The sequence below is a fragment of the Lissotriton helveticus genome, chromosome 3_1 (assembly GCF_964261635.1).
Source record: "Lissotriton helveticus chromosome 3_1, aLisHel1.1, whole genome shotgun sequence".
In the NCBI taxonomy this organism is placed as follows: domain Eukaryota; kingdom Metazoa; phylum Chordata; class Amphibia; order Caudata; family Salamandridae; genus Lissotriton; species Lissotriton helveticus.
In genome coordinates this window covers 149,017,047-149,041,455 of record NC_136061.1, presented here as the reverse complement: position 1 = coordinate 149,041,455, position 24,409 = coordinate 149,017,047, and the positions used below count along the sequence as shown (strand labels likewise).

The following is a 24,409-nucleotide window of genomic DNA, read 5'->3' as shown; positions in this document are numbered from 1 at the left end:
GGAGGCGAGCCTCAGAATCAACTGCTGTGGCCGTGGCTGGGAGTTCTGGAAAGTCATTGCTTGTGACAAGACCGCCACTATTGAAACAGTTATTCCATGGTACATTCTGGCACACACTCTGTGGTGCATTTCAATTTGTGCAGGACATCCTACCAATAAATGTCCCAATTTGTCGGTGATATAAATATCGGGCCCTGGTTACAACTTGTTTGGGCATTCACAATAGCAAAATAGACAGGCTGTTGAGATCCTATTCACAGTATGCATTTTTCCTGATCTTTGAAATGTTCATAAACCATGTAGCATTGTGATTGTTTCTTCTGGAAGGGGCATAAAGGATCATCTATTTCTTGGCTTTGCCCTCATGAGCAGTGAAGTGACTCACTGAAAGAACAGTCCCTTGTGCTCACTTGTAGAAAATTGCCTATTCAAATTAAAATATATTTTGCTTTCTGCCACTATCCTTTAGCGCCTGCAGTCTGATCTTCCCTTAGCTCCGATAAATTGGTCGGTGAGCTTTGACAGCTCCATAAAACACACTTAAAGAGGTCTAATTAAGCCTCACCACTTCAGTGTAAAAGGAACAAGTAAACACATTAAGGGAAAGAGATGGCACTGTCCCAGACGGGACTCCTTAAACATGATTGGAGACAATTATGAAGAGGCTCTCTAACAAAGAAAAATGGCGGAAGCAGTCCATTGCCTCTGACGTATGCTGAGTAATGAGAGATGCATTCTATCTGCGGCTTTACTGTGGAGTGTGGGATGGCTGATGAAAATGGATGAAGCACACAAGGTGCCGTCTTTTCTGGCACTTCTGCAAGTTGCGCAGTAGGATTCTGCGGATGATCTCTGGTTAGGACATTGGGCACAACTTCAAGCTGAATGGGAGAAAGGGCGAGAAGCAAAGGGTTACTTTAGGGCAGCTGTGCACCCAGCTACCCCAGAAGTACAATAATCAGAGAGAGCAAACCTTCATAGAGTGTAGCAGTCACTAATATCTTTTCTTATGCAGTATGTGTCCACTATGTGCCACGGTGGAAACTTGATGTGCCGGAAATTGCAGACGGTTGTACCTGCTTTTTTGCCGATTTCTGTACAAGATTTTAGACATACTCATACACAAGTAATGCAAGTTTAGGAGCAGGCAGAATCTGCACATATTTAGGAGGAAGAGTGGCCCTCCTATGCCCACAGGGCATCGTGTTTGGCAGCTGTCGGGGGCGAGGGAGGTCAGGTCACTATAACCAAAGGGTATTTGAGATGTGGAATTCCCTACACTCTGCTATGTTATTGGACGTGGCAAGCTACGGTATTTCATATTTTCATCTATGGTCAAGTGATCTGTGAAACTGACATGCCTAGCAAACACCCCGAGCAATCACCAATAGCAGGTGTAGATTTGCTGCCCTTCCCTCAAAGCCCGTCAAGGGATACTGGACAAAGGAGAAACAGTAGCCCTCATCCTCCTAGACCTCTCAGCGGCGTTCAACACAGTCTCTCACCTAACCCTAATATGCAGAATCCAACACGCAGGAATTCAGGACAAGGCCCTCGACTGGATCCGCCACTTTCTCTCTGGCAGAACGCAGCGGGTCAGACTCCCCCCTTTCCTCTCGGACCCCACACCCACCACCTGCGTATTCCTCCAGGGCTCCTCCCTCAGCACGACGCTCTTCAACGTCTACATGGCTCCACTCGCCCGATCGTTAGAACCTACGAACTCAACAGTGTATCATACACAGACAACACCCAACTCATCCTCTCCCTATCCAACGAACCCAACACCACCAGACACAACTTTCGAGAAGGCATGGAGCCGTCGACAAATGGATGAAAAACAGCTGCCTATAACTAAACACCAACAAAACAGAAGTACTGATCATGGGCTCAAACACCAACACCTGGACCGACACCTGATAGCCCCTTCCCTCGGAAACCCGGCAACCCCCACGGACCACGCACCCAACCCGGGAGTCATCCTGGACTCCGAGCTCAAAATGGCCTGCCAGATCAACTGTCTCGTTTTCCTGCTTCCTCACCCCCGCCTCATTAGTAAGACCTTCAAATGGATCCCCCTCGAACACAGAAAGACGGTCACTCACATCCTGGTCACCAGCAGACTCAACTACGGCAACGCACTCTACGCCGGTATAAACAAAAACCTCACCTGTAAGCTTCAGAACATCTAGAACGCCACCTCAAGACTGGTCCTCAACCTGCCAAAACACTGCCACATCTCCCAGCACCTGCGCACACTCCACTGGATCCCCGTCGAGGTGAGAATCACCTTCAAGATACTCACCCATGCATACAAGGCCCTCCATGGCACCGGACCAGCATACCGGAACAGCCGACTCAAATTCCAAGCACCCCAAAGGACCCTACGATCAGCCCAGCTCTCCGACGCTGTGGTCGCCCGCACCAGAAAGACCAGATCGGGAGGTCGCTCCTTCTCCTTCCTCGCAGCCAAAGCCTGGAACACCCTTCCGCTCCACCTCAGACAGACAACATTGCTCCCCATCTTCGCAAGAAACATCAAAACCTGGCTCTTCGACAGACCCCCTCTTTGATGGAAAGGAACCTGCACCGCCCTACCCGTAGCGCCTTGAGACCCTTACCGGTGAGTAGTCGCGCTTAACAAACTCCTGATTGATTGATTGGCCTGGGGAGAGGATTACAACCTCGCTCAACTCTTACGTTAGAATTTTGTGTCTCAGAACATTGCACCCATGACAAAGTAAAACAGGGGTCATAGATTTTTTGGACTAAATTGGGCTGGCTTCCCACTAGTGCAGTATAATTGATCTTGGAGCCTGTAGTGGTGGTGATGCTCATTGTCTTTACTATCTCAACTGGTCAAACTTTACTATGTTCTACATTAGTGTACCTTTTAGTAACGATTCTAGTGTATCGGTCTGTGAAATCTGGTATAGTGAGAGGGGTTGCTGTTGGAGAGGACCATTTTTTACCTGACATCCCCCCAGATATCTGCCTTCCTATGCTGAGCCCGTTTTTTTCTCGCCCTAGGACTATGTGCACCTTACCCCTACCAAACAGAGCTAAATTGCTTGTGAGCTCCATTCTAAACATAGAAACATACCTAATTGGCCCAATTAATTTACTTATATGGCCCTAGTATATTGTTCTACAGTTGGTCTGCAGCACTCATGCCACCCACTACAGTAGCATTGTAAAACCTGTCTCCAGGTCTGCCACTGCAGCCTGTGTGTGAAGTTTAAAACTTCCATTTCGGCCTGGCAAAATAAACCTTTTGCCACGCCTAAACCTTGCTTTTTAATACCTATAAGTCACCTCTAAGGCAGACCCTAGATGCCCATAGGCCAGGTGCATGGTATTTAAAAAGTAGGACATGTATATTGAAAGTTTTACGTGTCCTGGTTTTAAAAAACCTCCAACGTTTTTTTTTCTCTGTGGTACGGCTTGCCCTCCCATAGGAGAACACTACGTTAGAATGATTTATAATGGCTTTTCTGTGATATGCTGTGTATTGCTCCCAGACAGGGAACAAAATGCTTTTGTGTGGAGAAGTGTTTTTCTGCTTTGAGGCAAGCTGGCCTCGAGGTATGCCAGCCTCTTCCTGAGCTTCAAAGCATAGATGCCAGAAATAGGGATGCTGGTGGTGCTGCAGCACTCGCAAAATAACCAAGATGGAGTTCAGCACATTTGCTGTACATTGAAACACAGAGGCCAAATGTCATACGCTATCTTCTGGCAAACTGCTGCTTATCATATTTGTTGGACTTGGCCATTTTTGCAGGGACATCCCTGAACATTTTGCCTTTGTCCAACCCTTGTTTTCTGACATGTTGGTGGGGGTTTTAGGACTCTGGGCACTTTATCACTGCTGTCCAGGGTAAAGTGTGTGTGCTCTCTGTTGTAAACATGGTAAGATTGGTCTACACCTGTTTGGCATGGAAATCTCGGATACCCAGGGCCAGTAAATGAAATGCTACTGGTGGGCTTGCATCGCTGATTGCCCCACCATGCAAAGTAGCCTTTCAAACCTGTCTCAGGCCTCTGCAATTGCAGGGCATGTGCGTGCAGTGTTACTGCCGCTATGTCGTGGCACTTAAAGCGTGTACCATGTCTGTAACCCCCCTTTTACTACATGTCAGTCACCTCTAAGGTAGGCCCTAGCTTGCCCAAAGGGCAGGGTGCATTGTAGGTGAAAGGAAGGACATGTACCTTAAGTGCGTGACATGTCCTGGTAGTGACAAGCAACCATTTTGGTTTCTCATTGCTGTGAGGCTGCCCTCCCTTAGGAATGCATTTAGGATTCCCTGATAAGTGTTTTAGTAGTAATTCCTGATATGAGAGGAGCAGCGTGGTCAAGTTTGGTATATTTGGAATGGTAATAATAGATGCAGCGCACTAGTGTGCGCAGATTTATTATAACTATTTTAGAAATGTCACTTTTAGAAGTTGCCATTTCTGTGTGCCTTGTGTCTGCCTGCCCGATGTGGATTGCATGTCTGGTTTTGGAGTGACAGTGGCTGGTGAGGTGTGTGTGCTCCAGGGAGGACAGGGTGAGTCTGCGCTAGGCTGAATGGGAGATCTGCATTTGGAGTAAGTGGAGGAGTGGACCCCTGACCCTGAATAGGTCTGTGCCTGCCTATGTGAATGCTGGCTCCGCCCCCCTGTGATGTGTCTGATGGCAGAGCCCCAACCTGACAAAGGGGAAGAGGAGCCCTATCAACAAAGTGCTCCACACTCACGTAACCAGTAAGGACTGGTTCCCTCAAACCCTGGGCAGACAAAGAAATTTAGGATATAAATATTGGGGCTGTGATCTCATGAAAAGGGTGTGCTGTTCTTGTGCTGTCTGGTGCTGTCTGGTGCTGGAACTGCTGAGCCCCAGGAAGAACCGCCACCAGGGTCTGCCTCTCTGCTGGAGGGCCCTGTGTGCTGGCCTGCCTTGGCCCAGCTGTGCTTCCTGGAAACTCTGGAGCCCTAGCGCCTCGTGAGTGCTATATTTTTTATGGCCAGGTGAAGAAGGAGCGCGTGTGTCGTGCGCGCTGGACGGCGTGTGGGATTCCCCCCCTGCGCTGCCTGCCGGTGCTAGCGGGTTCCTACCCCACATTTATGCCTTTTATCAGGGGGAGCCCACCCCGCATCGTGGTGTGCTTTTTCAGGAGCCCACCCCGCATTGATGCCTATTTAAGAAGCGGGTGCCCACCCAGCATTTGTGTGAGTAATAGTGGGAGCCCACCTGTGTTTTTACCTCTTGAGTGGGAGCCCACCCCCAATTGGCCAGAAATCATTGCCGCGTGTGAAGACGAAGAAGAGCGAGAGCTGCCGCCACCACAAGCGACCCGGAAGCCAAGCAGCTATGCATGGTTGGCGGCGTGTCCCGCCGGCAGGAAGGTGGATGCAGGAAGCCTGCCCAGGGGCCCTGGGAGGAAGGCGGGCCCCCGTGTGCCGGTGGGAGCCCTGTGTGTGGTAGAAGCCAGACGGGAGCCTACCCTGCACTGGCGACCAGCCAGCGAGAGCCCCAGTGAGTGAGGCAAGAGGAGAAGAGCCCGACCGGAGCCTTGAGAGCTCCCAGGGCCGAGTCTCGCCAGCGGGAAGGGGCGGAGACTGTGATCGGACACCAGCCCCGGTTAGTGGGGGCTGAGGTAGTTGGGCGTTGTTGGTGGAGGCCCCCGAGGCACATTGTCGGTGCCTGGAGCATGCACCAGCCTTCCCCGGTGAGTGAGCTGGTGCCCCGCAGGAGAGAGGGCAGCTACAACGTTAGGGGCAATTTTGTAGTAGGAGCCCCAGAGGGGGGCTCCTCAGGAACAGTGGTGCCGAAGACAATTCCCTACAGCTGCCCCACCGGACAGAGGGCAGCTGCCACAAAGGGGGCATTTTGTTTGGTTATTGATGAGGTGGGGGTGAGATGCACCCCGTGCCCCATTGTATGGTGTACTTTGCTTTTGCGGCATTGGCAGCCAGAGGGCTGTGGGAGAGGCCCTACATCTAAGCACTGACATTTGGGACCAAGGGTATTTGAGCCCCAAGGAAGGCCAGTTGGCCAGGAGGTCAGTTTTATGTTGGTAGGGCGCAAGGCCCTAATGTGATTTATGCTAAGGTGCTGTGTGCACTTTATCTGTGGTACTGGGGTGCAGTACCCAAGTTTTAGGCATAATGTGTTTATTCCTAATGTGGTTCATTCCCAATGTGTCTATACCTACTGTGATGCCTATTACATAATGTGTTTAGGCTTAGGATATTTATGCATAATGAGTTTATGCTTATGAGGTGTATGCATAATGTGTTCTATGCCATGTGAGGATGCAGACATAAGGTCTTTATGTTGCAGGTGATAATGCTGAGGTCATTATTATGCCAGTAGTTACTGGTGGTGAAATTTTTACTACTAGTGCTGTCCAAAAAGTTCTGACAGTGGCCCGATTGGCCCTGTCATATCTATATAATCCCCTGTAAATATTGCCTAGTGCCAGTTGGCACAGTGTACATTGTGTGAATATGATCTAATGTATTTTTGATAATAGAAAGGCTATTTTTTATATAACCTTGTGTGGAGTTTATTTTGTAGTGGGCCTAGGGTGTTGCTGCTGTGTGTGTGTGTGTGTGTATTGCACAAACGCTCTACACTTTGTCTCTGGGATAAGCCTGACTGCTCGTGCCAGGCTACCAAGGAGGTGAGCAGGGGTTATCTTCTGCGTATAACTCCCTTGCCCTGATTAGAGTGGTGGTTTCTGCCTGCCTTAGGCGCATGACCAAGCCAACCAGAAATCGCATTTCTAACAATATTCTTTTAACATGGAGATCATTTTTAATTCTCTTTCTCTGACTGTAACGTGAAAGGATTTTGTAAAATGAACTGTCTGAAAATCTTGCTGGGATACTGTGAGTAAAAGGAAAGGCTAGAGGATATCATTATGTTTTTAAATAAATAACAACTTTTAAATATCTGTAAATGAACTGGGCAACTATTTCAAAATAGACAAGCAGTTTTGAAAGCACAAAGGAAGCATATGTTTTGAAATTCTAAAGTGTGATAGAAATAAATTTGTAATGGGTTCTATATAACTCAAGACATTTTATTTGCTATGTAAAAGGTATAATTTTGCTGAAAATCGAACCCACACACTATCATTTCTGCACTATGTAGTTTTATCAGTAAAACTGTATGTCCGTGTGAATTATTTGGCCATTTCAATGAAATATGTGCCTTTTGTAAATGATAGTGTACTCCCACATCCATGCTTTAATGGTATATTTGCAACACTGTGCTCCACAATGCAGCACTGGCTACATACCACACCTTTACCATGCTTCTGCAGGTGTGACTCTTTTGCTTTCGTGTTCTTTGTAAAACTGATTTTTCACAATCCCTATGACTTTAGTGATGTAACTATGATGACAGCACCACCACTCTGAAAATTAATCCAGCCCCACTGCTCCAAAGAGTTCTCACCCTGTCACTGGTAGATTTACCTCAGACATAGGCATACCTCTCTTTGTCTGCCTAGTCAGCTTGGCTCCAAACCTAGTGGGGCTAGGGGAAAGGCTGCCCCAGAAGTGTTTTTTTGTTTTACAATTATTAATTGAAGGATCAAAACAAAGCAATGGGTAAGAGAATGGGCTGGGGAACAAGGCACTTTATACATGACACAATCATACAGTGCAAAATAAACCCAGCACTAGATGCATAGCATGCAATTTTTCCCTAGGGCACTCTGGACTCCAGGAAGGACAGTTCCAGGGACAACGCATGGGTCCGCATTGACACATGATGTTCAATATGGAGAGGGGTAGCAATAGGGAGAACAGGACAGAAGAAGGAGAGATTGAAGGTGAGCAGGGGGCCCACACTCACACACACGTATGGGCAAGTGGATGATAGGTGGGAGTAGTGAATGGAAAAGTGAGACTCAGAGGTTATGGTAGAGGTAGAAAAAGTGAAAGTGAAAAAACACCCTCAAGGGCCATGACCAGGGTAAGGTCACAAGGTCCAGGACAGTCGGTAGTGTAACATAGTACCAGGTCTGGGACTTAAAAGACAGAACTTCAACAACGCCTCAAGGGCCCCACGGTCCAGTGTCTTCAGATGTCCGGCCAATCATCCGTTTCTTATTCTGTCTGAAGTCTGGCTTGCTATCTGGTATGGAGGTTATTTAGGAGGAGCAGGGAGAATAGATGATGACTCAAGAGGCTATAGAAGCCAGACATTGGCCCTCAAGAGTGACCCCGCGCCTTGAGGTAGGAGATTTTAGGACTCGGCTGAAGAACCTAGGGCCATGTACCGTAGTGTCAAGCGAGGCATTGCTACAGCTGCAAATACCGCCATGACTGATAGGGTGGGAGACCGAATTCCTCGCGGAGCATCACGAACGGTTTGAAGGCACTTTGCTCAAGCACTTGTTGGCTGTAGATGCCGGCAGAATACCACAGCTCCCAGTTCAGCATCTCACCACATAAGCTGATGCCAGAGTTACCCCATAACGGCACATGTACATGAAGAGGAGAATCTCCCCCAAAGAGACTGTGGGCCAGAACCAGTTCGGAGAGAACACAAGGGAGCATTTGCCAATTATCATAACCACACCTATGGGTGGGTACAAGGAATTCTGGCCAGGGAAGAACGGTTCTGCCATGTTGTATTTAAGTAAAGAAGGGCACTGTGGGATAGTTTACAGGAAGAAAGAAAACACAGTGAGTACTGTAAAAGTGGATGGGGTCACTCCTGGGAACTTTCAACCCATTGTCCAGGGCGTTTCCAGGAGTTTACCCAACACACGGGCTGGCGCTAGGCATAAATGCGGCATCCCTAGAGGCCCCTCAGTTCACATTTGGACCTGTGGATTATATTTCAGTCTATTGCCTTTCCATGGATGGAGATATTTTCTTGCTTTCACCTTTTCCAAGCTGGATATGGGGACCCAGGGATGAGCTCATTACCATACCAATATATCTCATCTCAATGTTGGAAAAGGCTACGCTTATTTAGATAACCTAAGCTATTTGATTCCATTACACAGAAGAGGTGATCGTGACACAAAACCATGTATGATCTCTGTGTGTTATTTAATTTCCAATAATACACAGTCTTGTTAATAGTGCAAACCTGAACATCCTGTTGCCCGCAGGTGTGACAAGACTATAATAAAGTAGCCCTTAAAAATCACACCACTTGTGAGAAAAGTAATACTTGTGCAAAGATATTTTTCTTTTATTCTCTTTTATGTACATTCTTTGGTTGCACATATCTTCATGTAAGCAATTTAGCCATAAACAACCTCACGTCTTACAGCTACATGCTAGACACAACAAACCGTCATCCGCCAGGTTTCTAACATGTGCAAATCTGCTGCCAAGCCGCTTTGATCCAGCGTACACTGGATGACTGTGAATATTGTGGTATGCTTGACTTTTGTTACTACTGATCAGTGTGACTGGGATTTCCCTTGTAATTTGTGGGTGCCGTGGTAGCTGAGTTGAATACGGTGATCATGTGAACGAGAATCTTCCTTACTTTAAACACACATAAATCTATATTTCTTAGTGTTATTCAGCTAGTGTGGTACAAGGATTTTCAGAGGCAAAATACAATTTTGCTGTTTGGGTATAGGTATTTCCCAAATGTTAGAAATTGGGTTTCTAGTTGGCAGAGGTACGCACCGGTCCAAGCAGGATCCGCAATCCTTGTCAGGGTAGGGCACAAACACACCACAAATTAACCTGTGCTCACCCTTTGGTAACTTGACTCAGAGCAGTCAGACCTAACTGAGGAGGCTAAGTGTAAAGTATTTGTGCAGCACATCAAACAGTAGCATAATGAAAACACCACAAGAAGACTCCTCACCAGTTTAGAAAAATAGAGAATAATTGCGTACATAAAACAAGACCATAATAACACAGATCCAATAAGTAGAAGTGGATATACCAATTTTTAAAGATTAAATGCAAAAATAGCACTTAGAAGCAGTAAGCGCTTAAAGAGTTAAATGGTTGCGCTGGACTGGTACAAAGTCAAGAGATCATGCTGATCACGATGGAATGTGGGCCAGATAATAGAACCACGCAGGGCACAAGATCCTTTATCATTGTCGCAAGCAACGAGATGTGGGGTGAAGCAGAGCAATGCATCTGTGATCCCCAAGCATTTGAGGTGATGCGCCAAACTACTCCACGCAATGGCGGTGATGTGTTAGTTCTGTGACTGATACACTGGTTCCAAGGTGTGGCTTTTCCAAATGTGATGTACTGGGTTTCTCCACACTGTAGAGATGATGCACCCATCTTCTCCACTCAGTGGCGGCGATGTGTCAGTTCTGAAGTGGCGGTTCCAGAGGCGATGCATTGGTTCCAAGCATTATGCATCGATTTAGTGCCCGCAAGTACGGCGATGCGTCAGTTCTGATCAGTGCGACGGTGTCAATGCGTTGGGTCTGGCAGATGCAGCACTTTATACTCACTTCCAAGAGCAGAGAAATGGGTTGGCACCACATTGCAGACAGTGCTTAATTTGTAAAATATTAAGTGCAAGGGATCAAACAGTTTTTAGGAGGCCACACCCACCTACCCCAACCCCACATACTTCCTCCAAAGGCTCCACCCTCTTACTCTATTGGCTCCACCCACATCCTCAACTGGCACTGCAGATGCAATAGTGTGAAATAATCTACCCTGCAACCCTAGGTAGTGTGCAGTGGAAGGTGTTGTTCTCCAAAGAGCTGAAGGTGGGATAGTGGTGCGTGTGTGCCACTGCTTTAATAATAGGGTTCCTCTTAAGTGGTTGCGATGGGCAGTATGAGGCTTTATTAATCTCAGTGAGGACTAATGGTAACAGCTCAAATACATTATTGCTAGTTTCTTTTTATATCATTATATGTCTATGCTTTTTATGTCTATGTGTCAAAGGTCTTTTCATTAAGGCTTCACATGTTAATTATCTTATTGTACTTTAGTGTCATTTCACTGCTTATATTAATGCAGGTCTAAATTTAACCCCCAAAATAACAGATTTTATTACATCGCAAGGTACCTAATCTCTAACCCGGTCCCAACCTCCTTGGATTCCACGATTATCCCATAATGAATACAGATCACCACCGGATGCTCTAAGTCTCTCAATTTGCACCTTGCACCTCCACAAACATATTAACCTTACTGCTAACAAACATCAACTGTACGCTGATATTCATCCATGGGATAAAACACTTTATTTCAGAGCAAGATCTCACAGATGTTGCTAAATCTCTAGTCATCTCCTGTATTGAGTATAGTAATTGCATTCTTAGAAATATTCCAAAAATGTATTCTCCCAACTCGCTTAAAGTCATCCTTCTTGTTGTTGCCTGACTGCCTTCGGGGAATGGTTCTATTATTGAATTACTTAGATCTTCTGTATAGAGTCTAGCTTGTTATGCAAGAAAAAATGTTCCCTATTTGTGTTGCCTGTAATAACTTATTATTTTGTCTTGATAGTATTCGTAGTGCTTATGCACTATGTAAAGCACTCTGATGCTCTTGGGACATGTACTAAGCATTAACTGGTAAAATAATTTATAAGTACATTAAATATATTGAATCCATGGATGGGCTGACGCATTGTTTTATAAGCTATGGATGAACTAACAAAAAGTTCAGACCCTAGGATACTGAAAGAATTCTTGAATTAGACATGAACAGAACACCACAGAACCAGTCATTAACTGACTCTCCAGCCCCCACACACAACGTGAGGCCTCATCCAAACTTCCTTTCCTGGCTACAGATAATCCACAGTTTTGTTTACACAATTACAACACATCTCCCTCCTCAAAAAAAGAGAAAAATACAGTTAGGAAGCTGGAGTGCATGCTTGCCGACCTACCAATAAATATTATTTTGAGACCTTCTAGTTATCTGTGAATTCTGTTTGTGGGGACATTCTTGGACCTTTCAGCTACACTTCCAGGTAGTGGGAGTGGTACTTGCCTTCCCATGCCATTGACTCTATTCAAGCAAGTTCCACCCCAGAACCCCCTGTCCTCCAAAACATGCGCCATACTAACTCCATGATTGTCTAAGGGCTGGTGATTTACCCACCTATAAATTCACCCAAATTACAGAGTGTAAGCTTCACTTTCTGCCTGCCATTGTAATGGTGTCATACACCTCCTGTTGTTTAACTGCTTCCATGAGCTTCATGAACCTGCCCAATATGTGCAGTGACATTTTGGTTCTTGGCATGGTCCCTTTAAATGCCACAAAAATGAATTAGTCTCTAACCCCATTGGTAGTGGTTAATATTCCCCTCTATGTTTTGCAAGTTTCATGACAAGATGCTGTATTCACCACTATTCAGTGCAACCATTCCTTAACTACACAAATCAGTCTTTTGACAAGCAAACTGCTTGCAGGCACTAAATGGGGTGTGTCTGTGTCCCACAGCCATGATATAAAGGACCGGCTTCACCTCATTGACGTCACCTTCATTCCTCAGTCTGTAACCTGCTCAAATGCTTTCTTCATAAATTGTATCATTACAGTGATGGTAAGCTCTGTAAACAAGAGTCACAATCCACTTGCTTCTACATTACAGCCCATGTCATGATCGCTTTGGGAGGTAGGGTGTCCTACCAGTAACCATGACAAGAGGACTAAGGATATCAAGAGCCACATTTTTCAGGAGTGGGCGACATTGCTATGGCATACAAGAGTGGTTTTCACACCATGTTCACCATATTGTTCTCAAAAACAACATTCGACTGTGGTCCATCTCATGTGTCGAAACTGCAATCTGTTCCTTGATGATCCTGTAAAACCTCATTCTGCAAGCTCAGCTCACACAGAACCTGGGGATCGCCGTTTCTCCTCGCAGTGTGATGTACAAATATCTGAGCCTGAGAGCAATCACCATAAATAAATACCAAAATTTTTGCAAATTCAGTACCACAATTTTATCTCATAGGTACGAAAACTCCTGTTCGCCATGTTTCATAGGTTGCGTCATAACATTCAATCATGATTATTAACAAAATAAGTATCAATCATAATACACAATATATCAACACATTACATTAAAATATTCTATTCAACACCTTCTTGATCTTCAATGTTAAAAATGTTAAATTATACAAAACCAACAAGCAAGTTACATTTGTTGGTCTGTGTGTAAAGGTGCCAGTGTGTTTGTTGCACTTGAGAAAATGAGTGTCTGTAGGTATGTTGGCCCTTTTAAATGCAAATTCTTAGCAAGTGTAACTGTATGTTTTGTGCCCCTAATTGCATAGGCTGTACAAAAAAGATGGGGCTAAAAAACTGCATTTCTATGTAACTTCTTACACCCACATTATTTGTGATGGATGATGCAAACACTTGATTGCTTGAGATTAGGATCAGTATTGAGAACTTCATTTACCAGAATGCTTTGGGAGTACTGGCGAAGTCAGGCAGTTTGCTCCCCTGCTCTACCTTTTACATTTCTTAAATGATGATCCAATTGTGGCTTTGCTGAATAGACTTGTCAGAACTGATACAGACCTTTCTAATTCAGGAGCTGAAGAGCATTAAAATGTCCTAAGGTGGGATTGGGTACTGTAGACCTACTTTATTAGCACAAGATAAATACTGAATATGCCTGCATCTACCACTATGGGCAATGATCGATTCATTCGTTTTATATATATGAAATTGTTATAAAGTCTCTTCAGGAGCTGTCAGTTCTGACAGGTGGGTCATTAATCGCCATCATGTCTTGACTTCTGTAATGTCACGTCTACAACAAGTTATTTAGGCATTCCTTGAGTGCATACTCAAATTGTGAATACATGGAAGAAACTACAGTTTTTGAATAGATGGGGTAGTCTACTCATGCAGAATCAATAATTACTCCTTTTCCATGAATGGTTGTACTAACCTGGCACTAGGGGCATTGAAAGCACTCGAGAAAGCCCACAATTGGAAACTCCACTTGCGATACCTGTAAGGATTTACTGCTACACCTGTGAGAATGAGTCAGCCTACTACCCTGTGAATCACCTCACGTTTACCAGTGAAACAAGCATTTGCAATGCAATAGGTCTCGCATTATTAAAGTTTGAGCTATTGGCATTGCTAAATAATACAACACCAATAGCTCAAACTTTAATAATGCGAGAAATATTGCATTGCAAAGGCTTGTTCTTCATCTGCCCATGAGAGCTTGCTGTAGCTTATGCAGCTAGGGCGAAACCCCCCACTCTAGCTTCAGGATGTCCTGACATTGAACCTGGTGCCCACGCCTCTTGTTTGTGCACAGAGAATTGTCATCACAATGTCTCAGTTAGCAAGACTGATGCAGATCTCCGAATGCCAAAGCCCAAGGAAGTTAGCATCATGTCACAACCAAAAGAGAATTACTCTCGTCATATACAGTTACAGGCTTTGGTGTATCATTCCGCGTCCCCTGGACACCATGGATTGCCATGTGTAAGGGACTAACGTATCTCAAAATTATGATGAATCAACAAGCATTTAATTGTATGTCTTGTAAAAACATTGAATATAGAAATTTATCATTTACTATTTTGTTTGTAGCACTGCAATGAGGTTTTTCTGGTTTTTTTTTTATTACGAACTCCATAAAAGCAAGACATTGTTTTTCAAACGTGTGGTTTCCTATAATGTCACAATCACAGTTGCCAACTTAACTTATTTTTAGTGTCAACATTACCTATCTAACCAATTCGTATTCTGGTGGCAACTTTCCCCTGGCCTTCCTCTCAATTTTAATAGCTTTTGAGCAATTCTTCAAAAACGTCTAGGTTTTCCCAAAGCTGGACCTCTGGTCAGTATTTTAAGCAACTCCATGAGTAATCACTCTGATTGATAAAAATACCAACTCAAGATACTCTATTATACCACTCATATCAAGTCGTAATATCAAATCAGTCTCATGTGCCACTGGATTCTTTACGCAGTCTTCTTAAACACGCCTTGCCACCCAGTATCAGTGCGTGGTGCATTTAGGTCAGGTGGCATAATAGTAAAGTAAATTAAAAATGCCTCAAATGCATGCACCACCAGTAAATCTACACACGGTCAGCAAGAATAAAACGAAGTATGCTGGGGTGGGCCTCCCAGAAAGAAAGTGTTGAAGCTCATACAGTCATTGCCATTTCAGCCCACTCTGTTCAATGTGCTGTCAATTTCTGACAGCAGTCGTACTGAAGTGGACTGAGCAACTGCCTTCACCGGTCCCCGAGCAGCCACGAGACGGTAATGACATTCGAGCACAGACCATCGGCCAACGTTTGAACAGACACTACGAAGGGAAAATGTTTCTAAAACCATATGCCATTAGCTCTGTACTCCAGTGGCATCTGTATGTGCACCACACATGTCCATGCCGTGCACAGCGCTTAATTGCATTATTTTAGCATCATTACAGTTCACGCGCGTTCATCCTTATTTATACCCATATATATAGTTAAAGCAATATAGTTTATCAGCAATTAGATAAAATACCCATTGTACATGGAGAACAACGTCATGATGCTCATTTGAATGTAACACTAATTGTCGACACAGGTTATAGCCAAGTGTGTCGCTGCGTACACCAAATAGCCATGACATCTGCATATGTCACACATGGGTATAAGTGTGCCCCAATGGTAATGTACCTTACCATGTAAACTAGGCATATACACCTACATGTTATAACTAGAGGGTGACATTTCTATCAAGATTGGGCAACCAGGCGTAGGCGTGCACCAACTCTACATCAAAGGTCAGTGTCAATATGTACACCCAATGTTTGCACCTACTACACAAAACGCGAAGAAGCCATGCAGGTGTACACCTAAACATTGCATTGGTTGTACAGCACAGACAGGAAGTCACGTCCTAAGCGTGCACCAGTGGGAGCCAAGTTGTGCTTATTTATAGTCCACCAGGCATTAGGTTTCTTAGTCTGATGTGTACTTCAGCTGTGAACCAAACATTTGCATCAATGGTCCTTCGGAAATTAGGATTCTGTGTCAGAAGATTTTTTTAATGGTACTCCCAAAAATGGCATTTTGCACACAGAGTGAAATGAAATTAAATGAAATGAAATGAAAGGGGGTTTTGCAAAGCGCGAACTGCCACTCCTGACGGAGTCTCCTGGCGCTATAGACAACAACAGATCAGGTGGATGACATAAGCCTAAATTAGCTTTTGGCACCAAGCATCTGATAGACCAAATATCCACGTCTTTAACAGTTTTCTAAACTGCCTCTCTAGTTCAATAGCTCTAAGCTCCCGGGGCATACGGTTCCAGGCTTTTGCTCCTATGACAGTCGCTGATCTGAATGCTGGCACACTAAACAAATTGGCAGTGGTGGACCTTAGTGTTCTTACGGTGGTATGAGGCCTAAATCTTGCTGAGAGATATCCTGGACCTAGGTGACGATGGGCCCTAAACGTTATTAGTAGAAGTTTGAACAGGACCCTTTTATGGACCGGAAGCCAGTGGAGGGTCGTCAATGCAGCTGAAGCCGACACCCTGCGTGGTAGTCCCAATACCAGTCTGGCCTCTGCGTTCTGGACCACCAGTAGTCTCCTCAGGACAGTTTTGTTGGTTCCTGCAAGGAGGCTATTGCAGTAGTCCGGTCTCGATAATATGAGGGCCACTGCTACAGTCTTCTGAGCCACTAGAGGAATCAAATTAAAAAACTTTCTCAAAGTTTTTATAAATCCAAAACAGGTCCCGGTCAATTTCAAAACATGGGGCTTGAAAAAAAGGGCAGAGTCAAACCACATGCCTACATTTTTGGCCACTTCCACCGTTGATAGCGGTGCTATGGTGTCGTCTGGCCACCAATCCTTTGGATGAAAGGGATTATCTTTGCCAATTGATAAGATTTCTGTCTTGTTGGCATTGCAGCAGAGATGGTTTTCCCTCATCCGTTGCAGCACAGCAGTCAGACAGATTTTAAAGTTTCCCTCTACATTAGAAGTGGTCTTGTCCAGGGAAAGGATCAATTGGGTATCGTCGGCGTACAACGTAATTTCGATCCCATAGTTAGAGATCGAAGATACAAGAGGGGCCATATATATATTGAACAGCAGAGGACTTACAGCCAGATTCGTCAATGCAACATTCTGCAAATTCTAAATTGCAAAATTTACCGAATCGCGATTTAGAATTCGCAGAATGGCATTCATGAAGAAATACGCGCAAAAAATGTGAATCGCAATCGGCCGCAATTGCCGATTGCGATTTAGCCCCAATCGCATAATATTCTCAGATTCGGCCGAATTCTTGGTTGAAATTGCGATTTCGCAATTACCGAAATCGCAATTTGCGATCTCGCTCATTGCGAGATCGCAAAAACGGGAAGTCGCATTTCGAGCCCAATGATGACATCACAACCAGGAAGTAGGCTGTTCCCTCCCTCATTCAGACCACTGAGCCTGAAAGTGGAAGCAGGACTGTGAAGAGCTCCACAACAGTGAAATTTCAGCAGCACAGCAGGACATCCACAACCTCCAAAATGTCACAGGAAGCAGCAGGGAGCAGTGGCCATGAGAGGAAGAGGAAAATTAAGTTCTCTGAATAAGAACTTGAGTACCTATTTAAGGGGGTCTGTAAGGACCATGCACGCCTGTTTGGCAAGGACTCCAGGAGGGTGCCAGAGGCTGACAAGCGCCGCATCTGGCTGCGCATCCGTGCCAAGGTAAATTCGGTCGGGGTGACCCAGCGGTCAATTGACAAATTGAAAAAGAGGTTTTACGACCTCAGAGGGCGGGCCAAGGAGCGAATTACGGAGCGGCTGGGGGAGCGACTTGCCACCGGTGGAGGAGACCCCACTGCCACACCCAACACCCCACTGGAGGACCTCGTGGAGGACACCCTGACTCCTGAAGCCTGCGTGGGGGTCACCCAGCTGGACTCGTCCCGACCCACCCAACAATCCAAAGATAAATGCCATGCGACTGCGAGCCCGTCCGCTCACAATGCCCATGACCCCTGAGCTAGCAAATTGACAACTCCAGTAATGCAGGCCATGCACACCTGAAATGCCCTATTGCATTGTGGGAGTTGTAGTGTAATAAACATTCCCAGATAGCCCAACACAGGCAGACCTGTAAATTCAAAGTAATTCCAAAAGCCAGTCAGGGACAGCAGGCCTGCATGCATGTAGCAACATCTCATGTGCAAGCTACATATCATTAATCATGCACCCATTTACATCACAGGTGCAGCAGAACAGGCCAGCACCGATAGCGAGGCCCTACATATTGATGAGTACCAGGAGGACACCGAGGTTGAGGGCCAACCTGAACCAGGAACATCTCAGCCACCTGCAGCAGTACCACCACCACGCCCCCATGTGGGCAGGGCCAACCCTGCAGCCACAGGTGCCCAGCAACCACCCCCACTGACACCCACCGCAGTGGTACAGGCCACCCCACCAGCTGCCAGGAGGCAGACGAGACGCTCAGCCGCCATCAGGTCACAGTCCAGCGGACTGTCGCGCCAGCTGCGTGACATCTCAACACGCGCAGGCAGGGCTGTCCATGCACGTGATCCTGGCCTAGCAATTGAACGCCGCATGCTTGAGGTACACCTGACGCAGGCGTGTCACCTGGCTGCCATACATCTGCAGCTCACCAATACCGCGCAGCATGTTGGACAGCTGACCGCAGCTGTGCGAGTGAACAATCAGATCCTTGTCTCTCAGCAGGACATCACCCGGCGGCGCCACCGCCAGCTGCTGACCCGCCTGTCAGCCTACACCAGGTCAAATCATATCATCGGCAACGCAACATCTCTGCTTTCCCGCCGGTCCCTTGCAATGCAGGTACAAATGGTTCAGTGTTGCCAGGACGTTGCAAGGGCACTAGATCAGGTGACAGCAGCTGTACTCAGTATGCAGCCAACTGCCCATGTTGCACCAGGGGGTGGTGATGATGTCAGCGAGGGCACGTCAAGCCACAGCAGCATGTCCTTGCCGCCGGTGACAGAACGCCGCCGCAGCAGCAGGCCCACTGCAGCATCACGGGCCAACACTGCAAATGAGGACAGCGAGAGGCGACTGGGTGCGTCTGAACGGAGGCGCCATTGACAATTTACACTCTGCCTGCAGGGCCATGCAGAATCTGCAAGCAAGCCCTCTACCCCATCATGGGGACGTATGAAGCAATACTGTTCCCATGTGCACTCATGGACAAAAGGAAAACCACATTATTGTGAATGAACAATAAGAATTTATGGTTGAACGTAAATCCGACTCATGTCATTATTACATTTGTCATGCATGAGTGCAGTGTTGGGTGAGGGGAGTGGGTGGACTAGAAAAAGTTATTAGGGATTTGGTTGCGGCGTCTGTGTCCTTCAGCAGGATTTTCCCCGCGTGCATGACGCGCATGTGGAGGTGGGCGGTTGTCCCCTTCCGACTCACTGCCAGATATCTCAACAGGTATCCTGCGCTTGGTAGCAATGTTGTAGAGTATTGCACACACGGCAACAACGCAGCAGCAGACCTCAGGCTCGTATTTGAGGGCCCCACCAGTCTTATGCAGTATGCGGAAGGGTGAACAACACTTACAACGCAACTTTTATATCGCAGAGCCTTTACAACGCAACCATTACAACGCAAACTATTACAACGCATTGCTCTGGGGGCGCTCTAGGATAGGGAATAGGTTAATTTACTATCCAATAACCTTCCCTAGTGTCCACAGGGACTGGAGTTGGAATAGTAAATTAAACTATTCACTATCCAGCACCCCAAAGCACTATGCGTTGTAATGGACTGTGTTGTAATACTTACGTTGTAAAGGCATGCGATGTAAATGCATGCGTTGTAATGTCATACATCCTTGAAAATGTGCATTAGTGATGCAGTAGGAATTAACATTCTACGCCCTAAGTGTGTAATGTTGATTTAATCTGTTATTGAAGAGCATTGTTGTATCTAACTATGTCGTTTCCTGTATGGAAACCTCGCTAACTATCATCTGTAGCTTCACTCCATAGAACTATTCCTGAGTGTTGTAACCATAATTCAGATGGAGTCGCTTGTCCCTTGGCTCCCTGCAGCACTTCTTGTGTCTTGATGCCCTCATTTTGGCTGATAGTTGGGAGTGGTTTTTTCACTGGTAAACGTGAGGTGATTCACAGGGTAGTAGGCTGACTCATTCTCACATGTGTAGCAGTAAATCCTTACAGGTATCACAAGTGGAGTTTCCAATTGTGGGCTTCCTCGAGTGCTTTCAATGCCCCCTTAGTTAGTTGTACTAACTGCCAGGTTAGTACAAACATTCATGGAAAAGGAGTAATTATTGATTCTGCACGAGAAGACTACCCCGTCTATTCAAAAACTGAAGTTTCTTCAATGTATTCACAATTTGAGTATGCACTCATGGAATGCTTAAATAACTTGTTGTAGATGTGACATCACACCAGTTAAGACATGATGGCGATTAATGACATGATGGGCAAAAATGGCTGGATCCACCTGTCAGAAACGACAGCTCCTGAAGAGACTATATATCATTACAGATATATAAAAGAAAATGAATCGATCATTGCCCATAGTGGTAGATGCAGGCATATTCAGTATTCATCTTGTGCTAATAAAGTGGGTCTACAGTACCCAATCCAACCTTAGGACATTTTAATGCTCTTCAGCTCCTGAATTAGAAAGGTCTGTATCAGTTCTGACAAGTCTACTCAGCAAAGACACAATTGGATCATCATTTAAGAAATGTGTAAAAAATTGTATCGTTTAGTTAATTAAAACCATTACCATTTTCTACCCTGTTGATAGCAGCCAAGACTTTAACAAGATTTAAAATCATTCAGCCGTCAGTTGCACCAAAAAGAGTCTTACAGATTAAAACCACTGTTAGATCATAATTACATTCTAAAATTCGATGAAATAAAGCCTGCACTTTACTTTTTCTACATGGATTACAGTTAAGAACCGACAGCTTCACAGATGTCAAATGTTAGTCCCTTCGATACCAGCAATAAGTCAATATGAAAAAGTAGTTGTCTCTGCAGGCCGACGTACCGGACCACTTGCTCCCTCCTTGTGATGACTCCGTAAAAAAATGAAACTAGCATCAAGCTTTCCATGAACGGACCCTCTCATTATTGTGTTGACTTTGTTGCCTGATCGTGTATATGCAGGAACTTAATCAATTAACAGTTCATCTGGGGGTCAGATGGATCAAGCCCTTTAATTATAGCCTCCCGACATGTTCGTATTCCTCTTCCCAAAAAAGACTTTCTTAGTAAGGTCTCTCGTACAGGCCAAAGTTTCTTGCAAATGCATATTAAGTGGATGAGGTCTTCTGTAGGGCTTCCACATAGACAACAGCTTTTTACTTCCGTATTTTTCCACTTTGGGGCGCCTGCCAGTGAAGGATATTTACCAAAACGAAGTGCCATTAACTGTTTTTTTAGGTGGACCGAGTATGTTAAATCTAGGTATGCTGCTGCTTTAAGAGTCTTGTAGTTGTTAAGGACAGTCCACGCGTGGGACCTCTGGCACAAAATATTTTTGTCTGGCAAATCGAGTGCAGTTTTGCAACTTTATTAATTGTTGACTTAAAGGTAACATAAGGCAGATTTTTGTTCCACTGGTCCAAAGTGCAAGTGGATTTGAGAGCATTTTGCAAATAGCACTTATGCGGTGTATTGGGACAGTTGTTCTGACCACAAAGCCCTCATAGTGTTTTGCTTTATGCGGTACCACACTTTAATTGTTGAATATTGCCTGCCAACTGTCTCATTCAGTAAATCAAATTCTAATCGCACTTGTGCTGGAGATGCCATTTGAGGAAGCTGAAAGGCCCTTTTAAAAATGCTGGTTGTTAAATTATTGAGTATGGTTGCATCTTTACCTTGGAAGGATACGCTGGCGTAGGTTAACGTTGGTAATGTTTTAGCCGTTATTACTGTAATCAGTAGTTTGAATGAGGGGCCCCTTAGCTTCCCTGCCAGTGTCTTATAAGCAAAGGTTAATGTGGTTGCCCGTTGAGCTATGTAATTTTTCTGATCTTTCTGGCTCAATTTGTTGTCAAGGTAAAATCCGAAATATTTATAGCTTGCAATGTTTTCCAAGACTTTAACTTTAAAGTTGATGTTATACGGGCGAGCTGTCCAGTTACTGATCAGCATTGTTTTCCTTTTTGCTATATTAATTTCAAGCTTATTTGAAGTCAGAAATTCTACGAGGCCCGTTAGTAGCCTCACGAGCCCAATTTTAGTCAAACTGATTAAAACTGGGCGTAGGCAAGGTGCGGAAGGGATAGTGATCCCAGATGCGGAGAATGAGAGTTAATTACATTGAGTTTCTCAGATAAATCAGCTAAAAACAAATTAAATAAGTGGGGAGCAAGCACGAATCCCTGCTTTTAGCCCCTCTCTGTGTTCCATTTTCTTGAGACTGTTGATCCGTCACCGAGTTTTACTCCAACCCATGTATCCGTATAAAATCACAATAAACCTTTTAAAATTCTTTCTGGAATATTCCATGACCTTAGTTTCATCCACAATAATTTCTGATCCATGCTGTCAAAAGCAGCTTTTAAATCAATAAAGCAGAGGTGCAAGCTCTGTGTTTTTATTTTGCATTTCTCCACTTTTAACGTAATGGAAAGGATATTCGAGATTGTCCCAATCCCTTTTCTAAATCCCATCTTGTTTGTGGGGATCAGATTTAGGTCTTTAGATCAGGCAACCAGATCCTCCAGGATCAGGGAGGCTAAGTATTTAGCTTCGACGTCAAGCAATTCAATCAGTCTATAATTTGATGGATTGGATCTTCCGCCCCCTTTAAAAATTGGTGTCAGGATTGAGCCTTGCCAACTGTCTGGAATTTGGTTTAACAGATCAACTTGAGCAAAAAGAGTCTCTAACTGGAGGCTCCAAAATTCAGGGTCGTGTTTAAAAACGGCTTGGGGGACACCATTGGGTTTGGGAGCACCATTCCTTTTGCTTTTACTTATTAGGTTTTTTATAGCAACTACTGTGTATGAAGAGTGATTTGGGCTAGCAGCAAGTGGACAGTCTGAGTTAGCGCTTGTGACATTACCCGTGGTGCATGTGGCCCCAGTGCCTTGTTTTTGTCTAGGGCTTGAAGGGGCCTGGTAGGTCAATTCTGACAAGTGTACTCAGCAAAGCCACAATTGGATCATATTTTAAGAAATGTAAAGGGTAGAGCAGGGGAGCAAACTTCATGTCTTTGCCAGCACTCCCAAAGCATTCTGGTAAATGAAGTTCCCAATACTGTTCGTATTCTCAAGCAATCAAGTGTTTGCATCATCCATCACCAATATTGTGGGTGTAAGAAGTTACATAGAAATGCAGATTTTTAGACCCATCTTTTTTGTACAGCCTATGCAATTAGAGGCACAAAACATACAGGTACACTTGCACATAATTTGCATTCAAAAGGGTCAAAATACTTACAGACATCCATTTTCTCAAGTGCAACAAACACACTGGCACCTTTACACACAGAGCAACAAATAAAACTTGCTTGTTGGTTTTGTACAATTTAACATTTTTAACATTGAAGATCAAGAAGGTGTTGAATAGAATATTTTACTGTAATATGTTGATATATTGTGTATTATGATTGAAACTTATTTTGTTAATAAATATGATTGAATGGAATGACACAACTTATGAAGCATGGCGAACAGGAGTTTTCGTGCCTATGAGATAAATTCATTATGGTGTTAAACAATAATTGTGGTACTGAATTGGCTAATATTTGGTATTTATTTATGGTGCATTGCTCACAGATTCAGATATTTTTACATCACACTGCATGATATGCAAGGAGAAATGCGAACCCCAGGTTCTGTGTGAGCTGAGCCTGCAGAATGGAGGCTTTATAGGATCATCATGGAACAGATTGCAGTTTTGACACATAGAGGTCACCTATGTAGAGTGCAGTAAGGAAACCTTTGTATTGTTCATTATGACATGAGATGGACTAAAGTTGTATGTTGTTGTGTGAACAATATGGTGAACATGGTGTGAAAACCACTCTTGCTTGCCATAGCAATGTAACCCACTCCTGAAAAATGTGGCTCTAGATATCCTTCGTCCTCTTGTCATGGTTACTGGTAGGACACCCTACCTCCCAAAGCGATCATGACATGGGCTGTATTGTAGAAGAAAGTGGATTGTGACTCTTGCTTACAGAGCTTACCATCACTGTAACGATACAATTTGTGAAGAAAGCATTTGAGCAGGTTACAGACTGAGGAATGGAGGTGACATCAATGAGGTGAAGCCGTTCCATTATATAATGACTGTGGGACAAAGACACTCCCCATTTAGTGCCGGCAAGCAGTTCGCTTGTCAAAAGACTGGTTTGTATAATTAAGGAATGGTTGCACTGAATAATGGTGAATGCAGCATCTTGTCATGAAACTTGCAAAACATAGAGGGGAATATTAA

At 44.8% G+C, this 24,409-nt stretch overlaps 1 protein-coding gene across 1 annotated transcript in view; it reads left to right on the top strand.

The window, feature by feature from the left end:
- The window catches only part of LOC144822741 (uncharacterized), a 2,085,503-nt gene that overhangs the window by 1,276,423 nt on the left and 784,671 nt on the right, over positions 1–24,409 (top strand). The window contains exon 84 of the mRNA XM_078680596.1: positions 18,181–18,380. Within this exon, the coding sequence (XP_078536722.1) occupies positions 18,181–18,380 (200 nt within the window). The remainder of the gene's footprint in view (positions 1–18,180; positions 18,381–24,409) is intronic.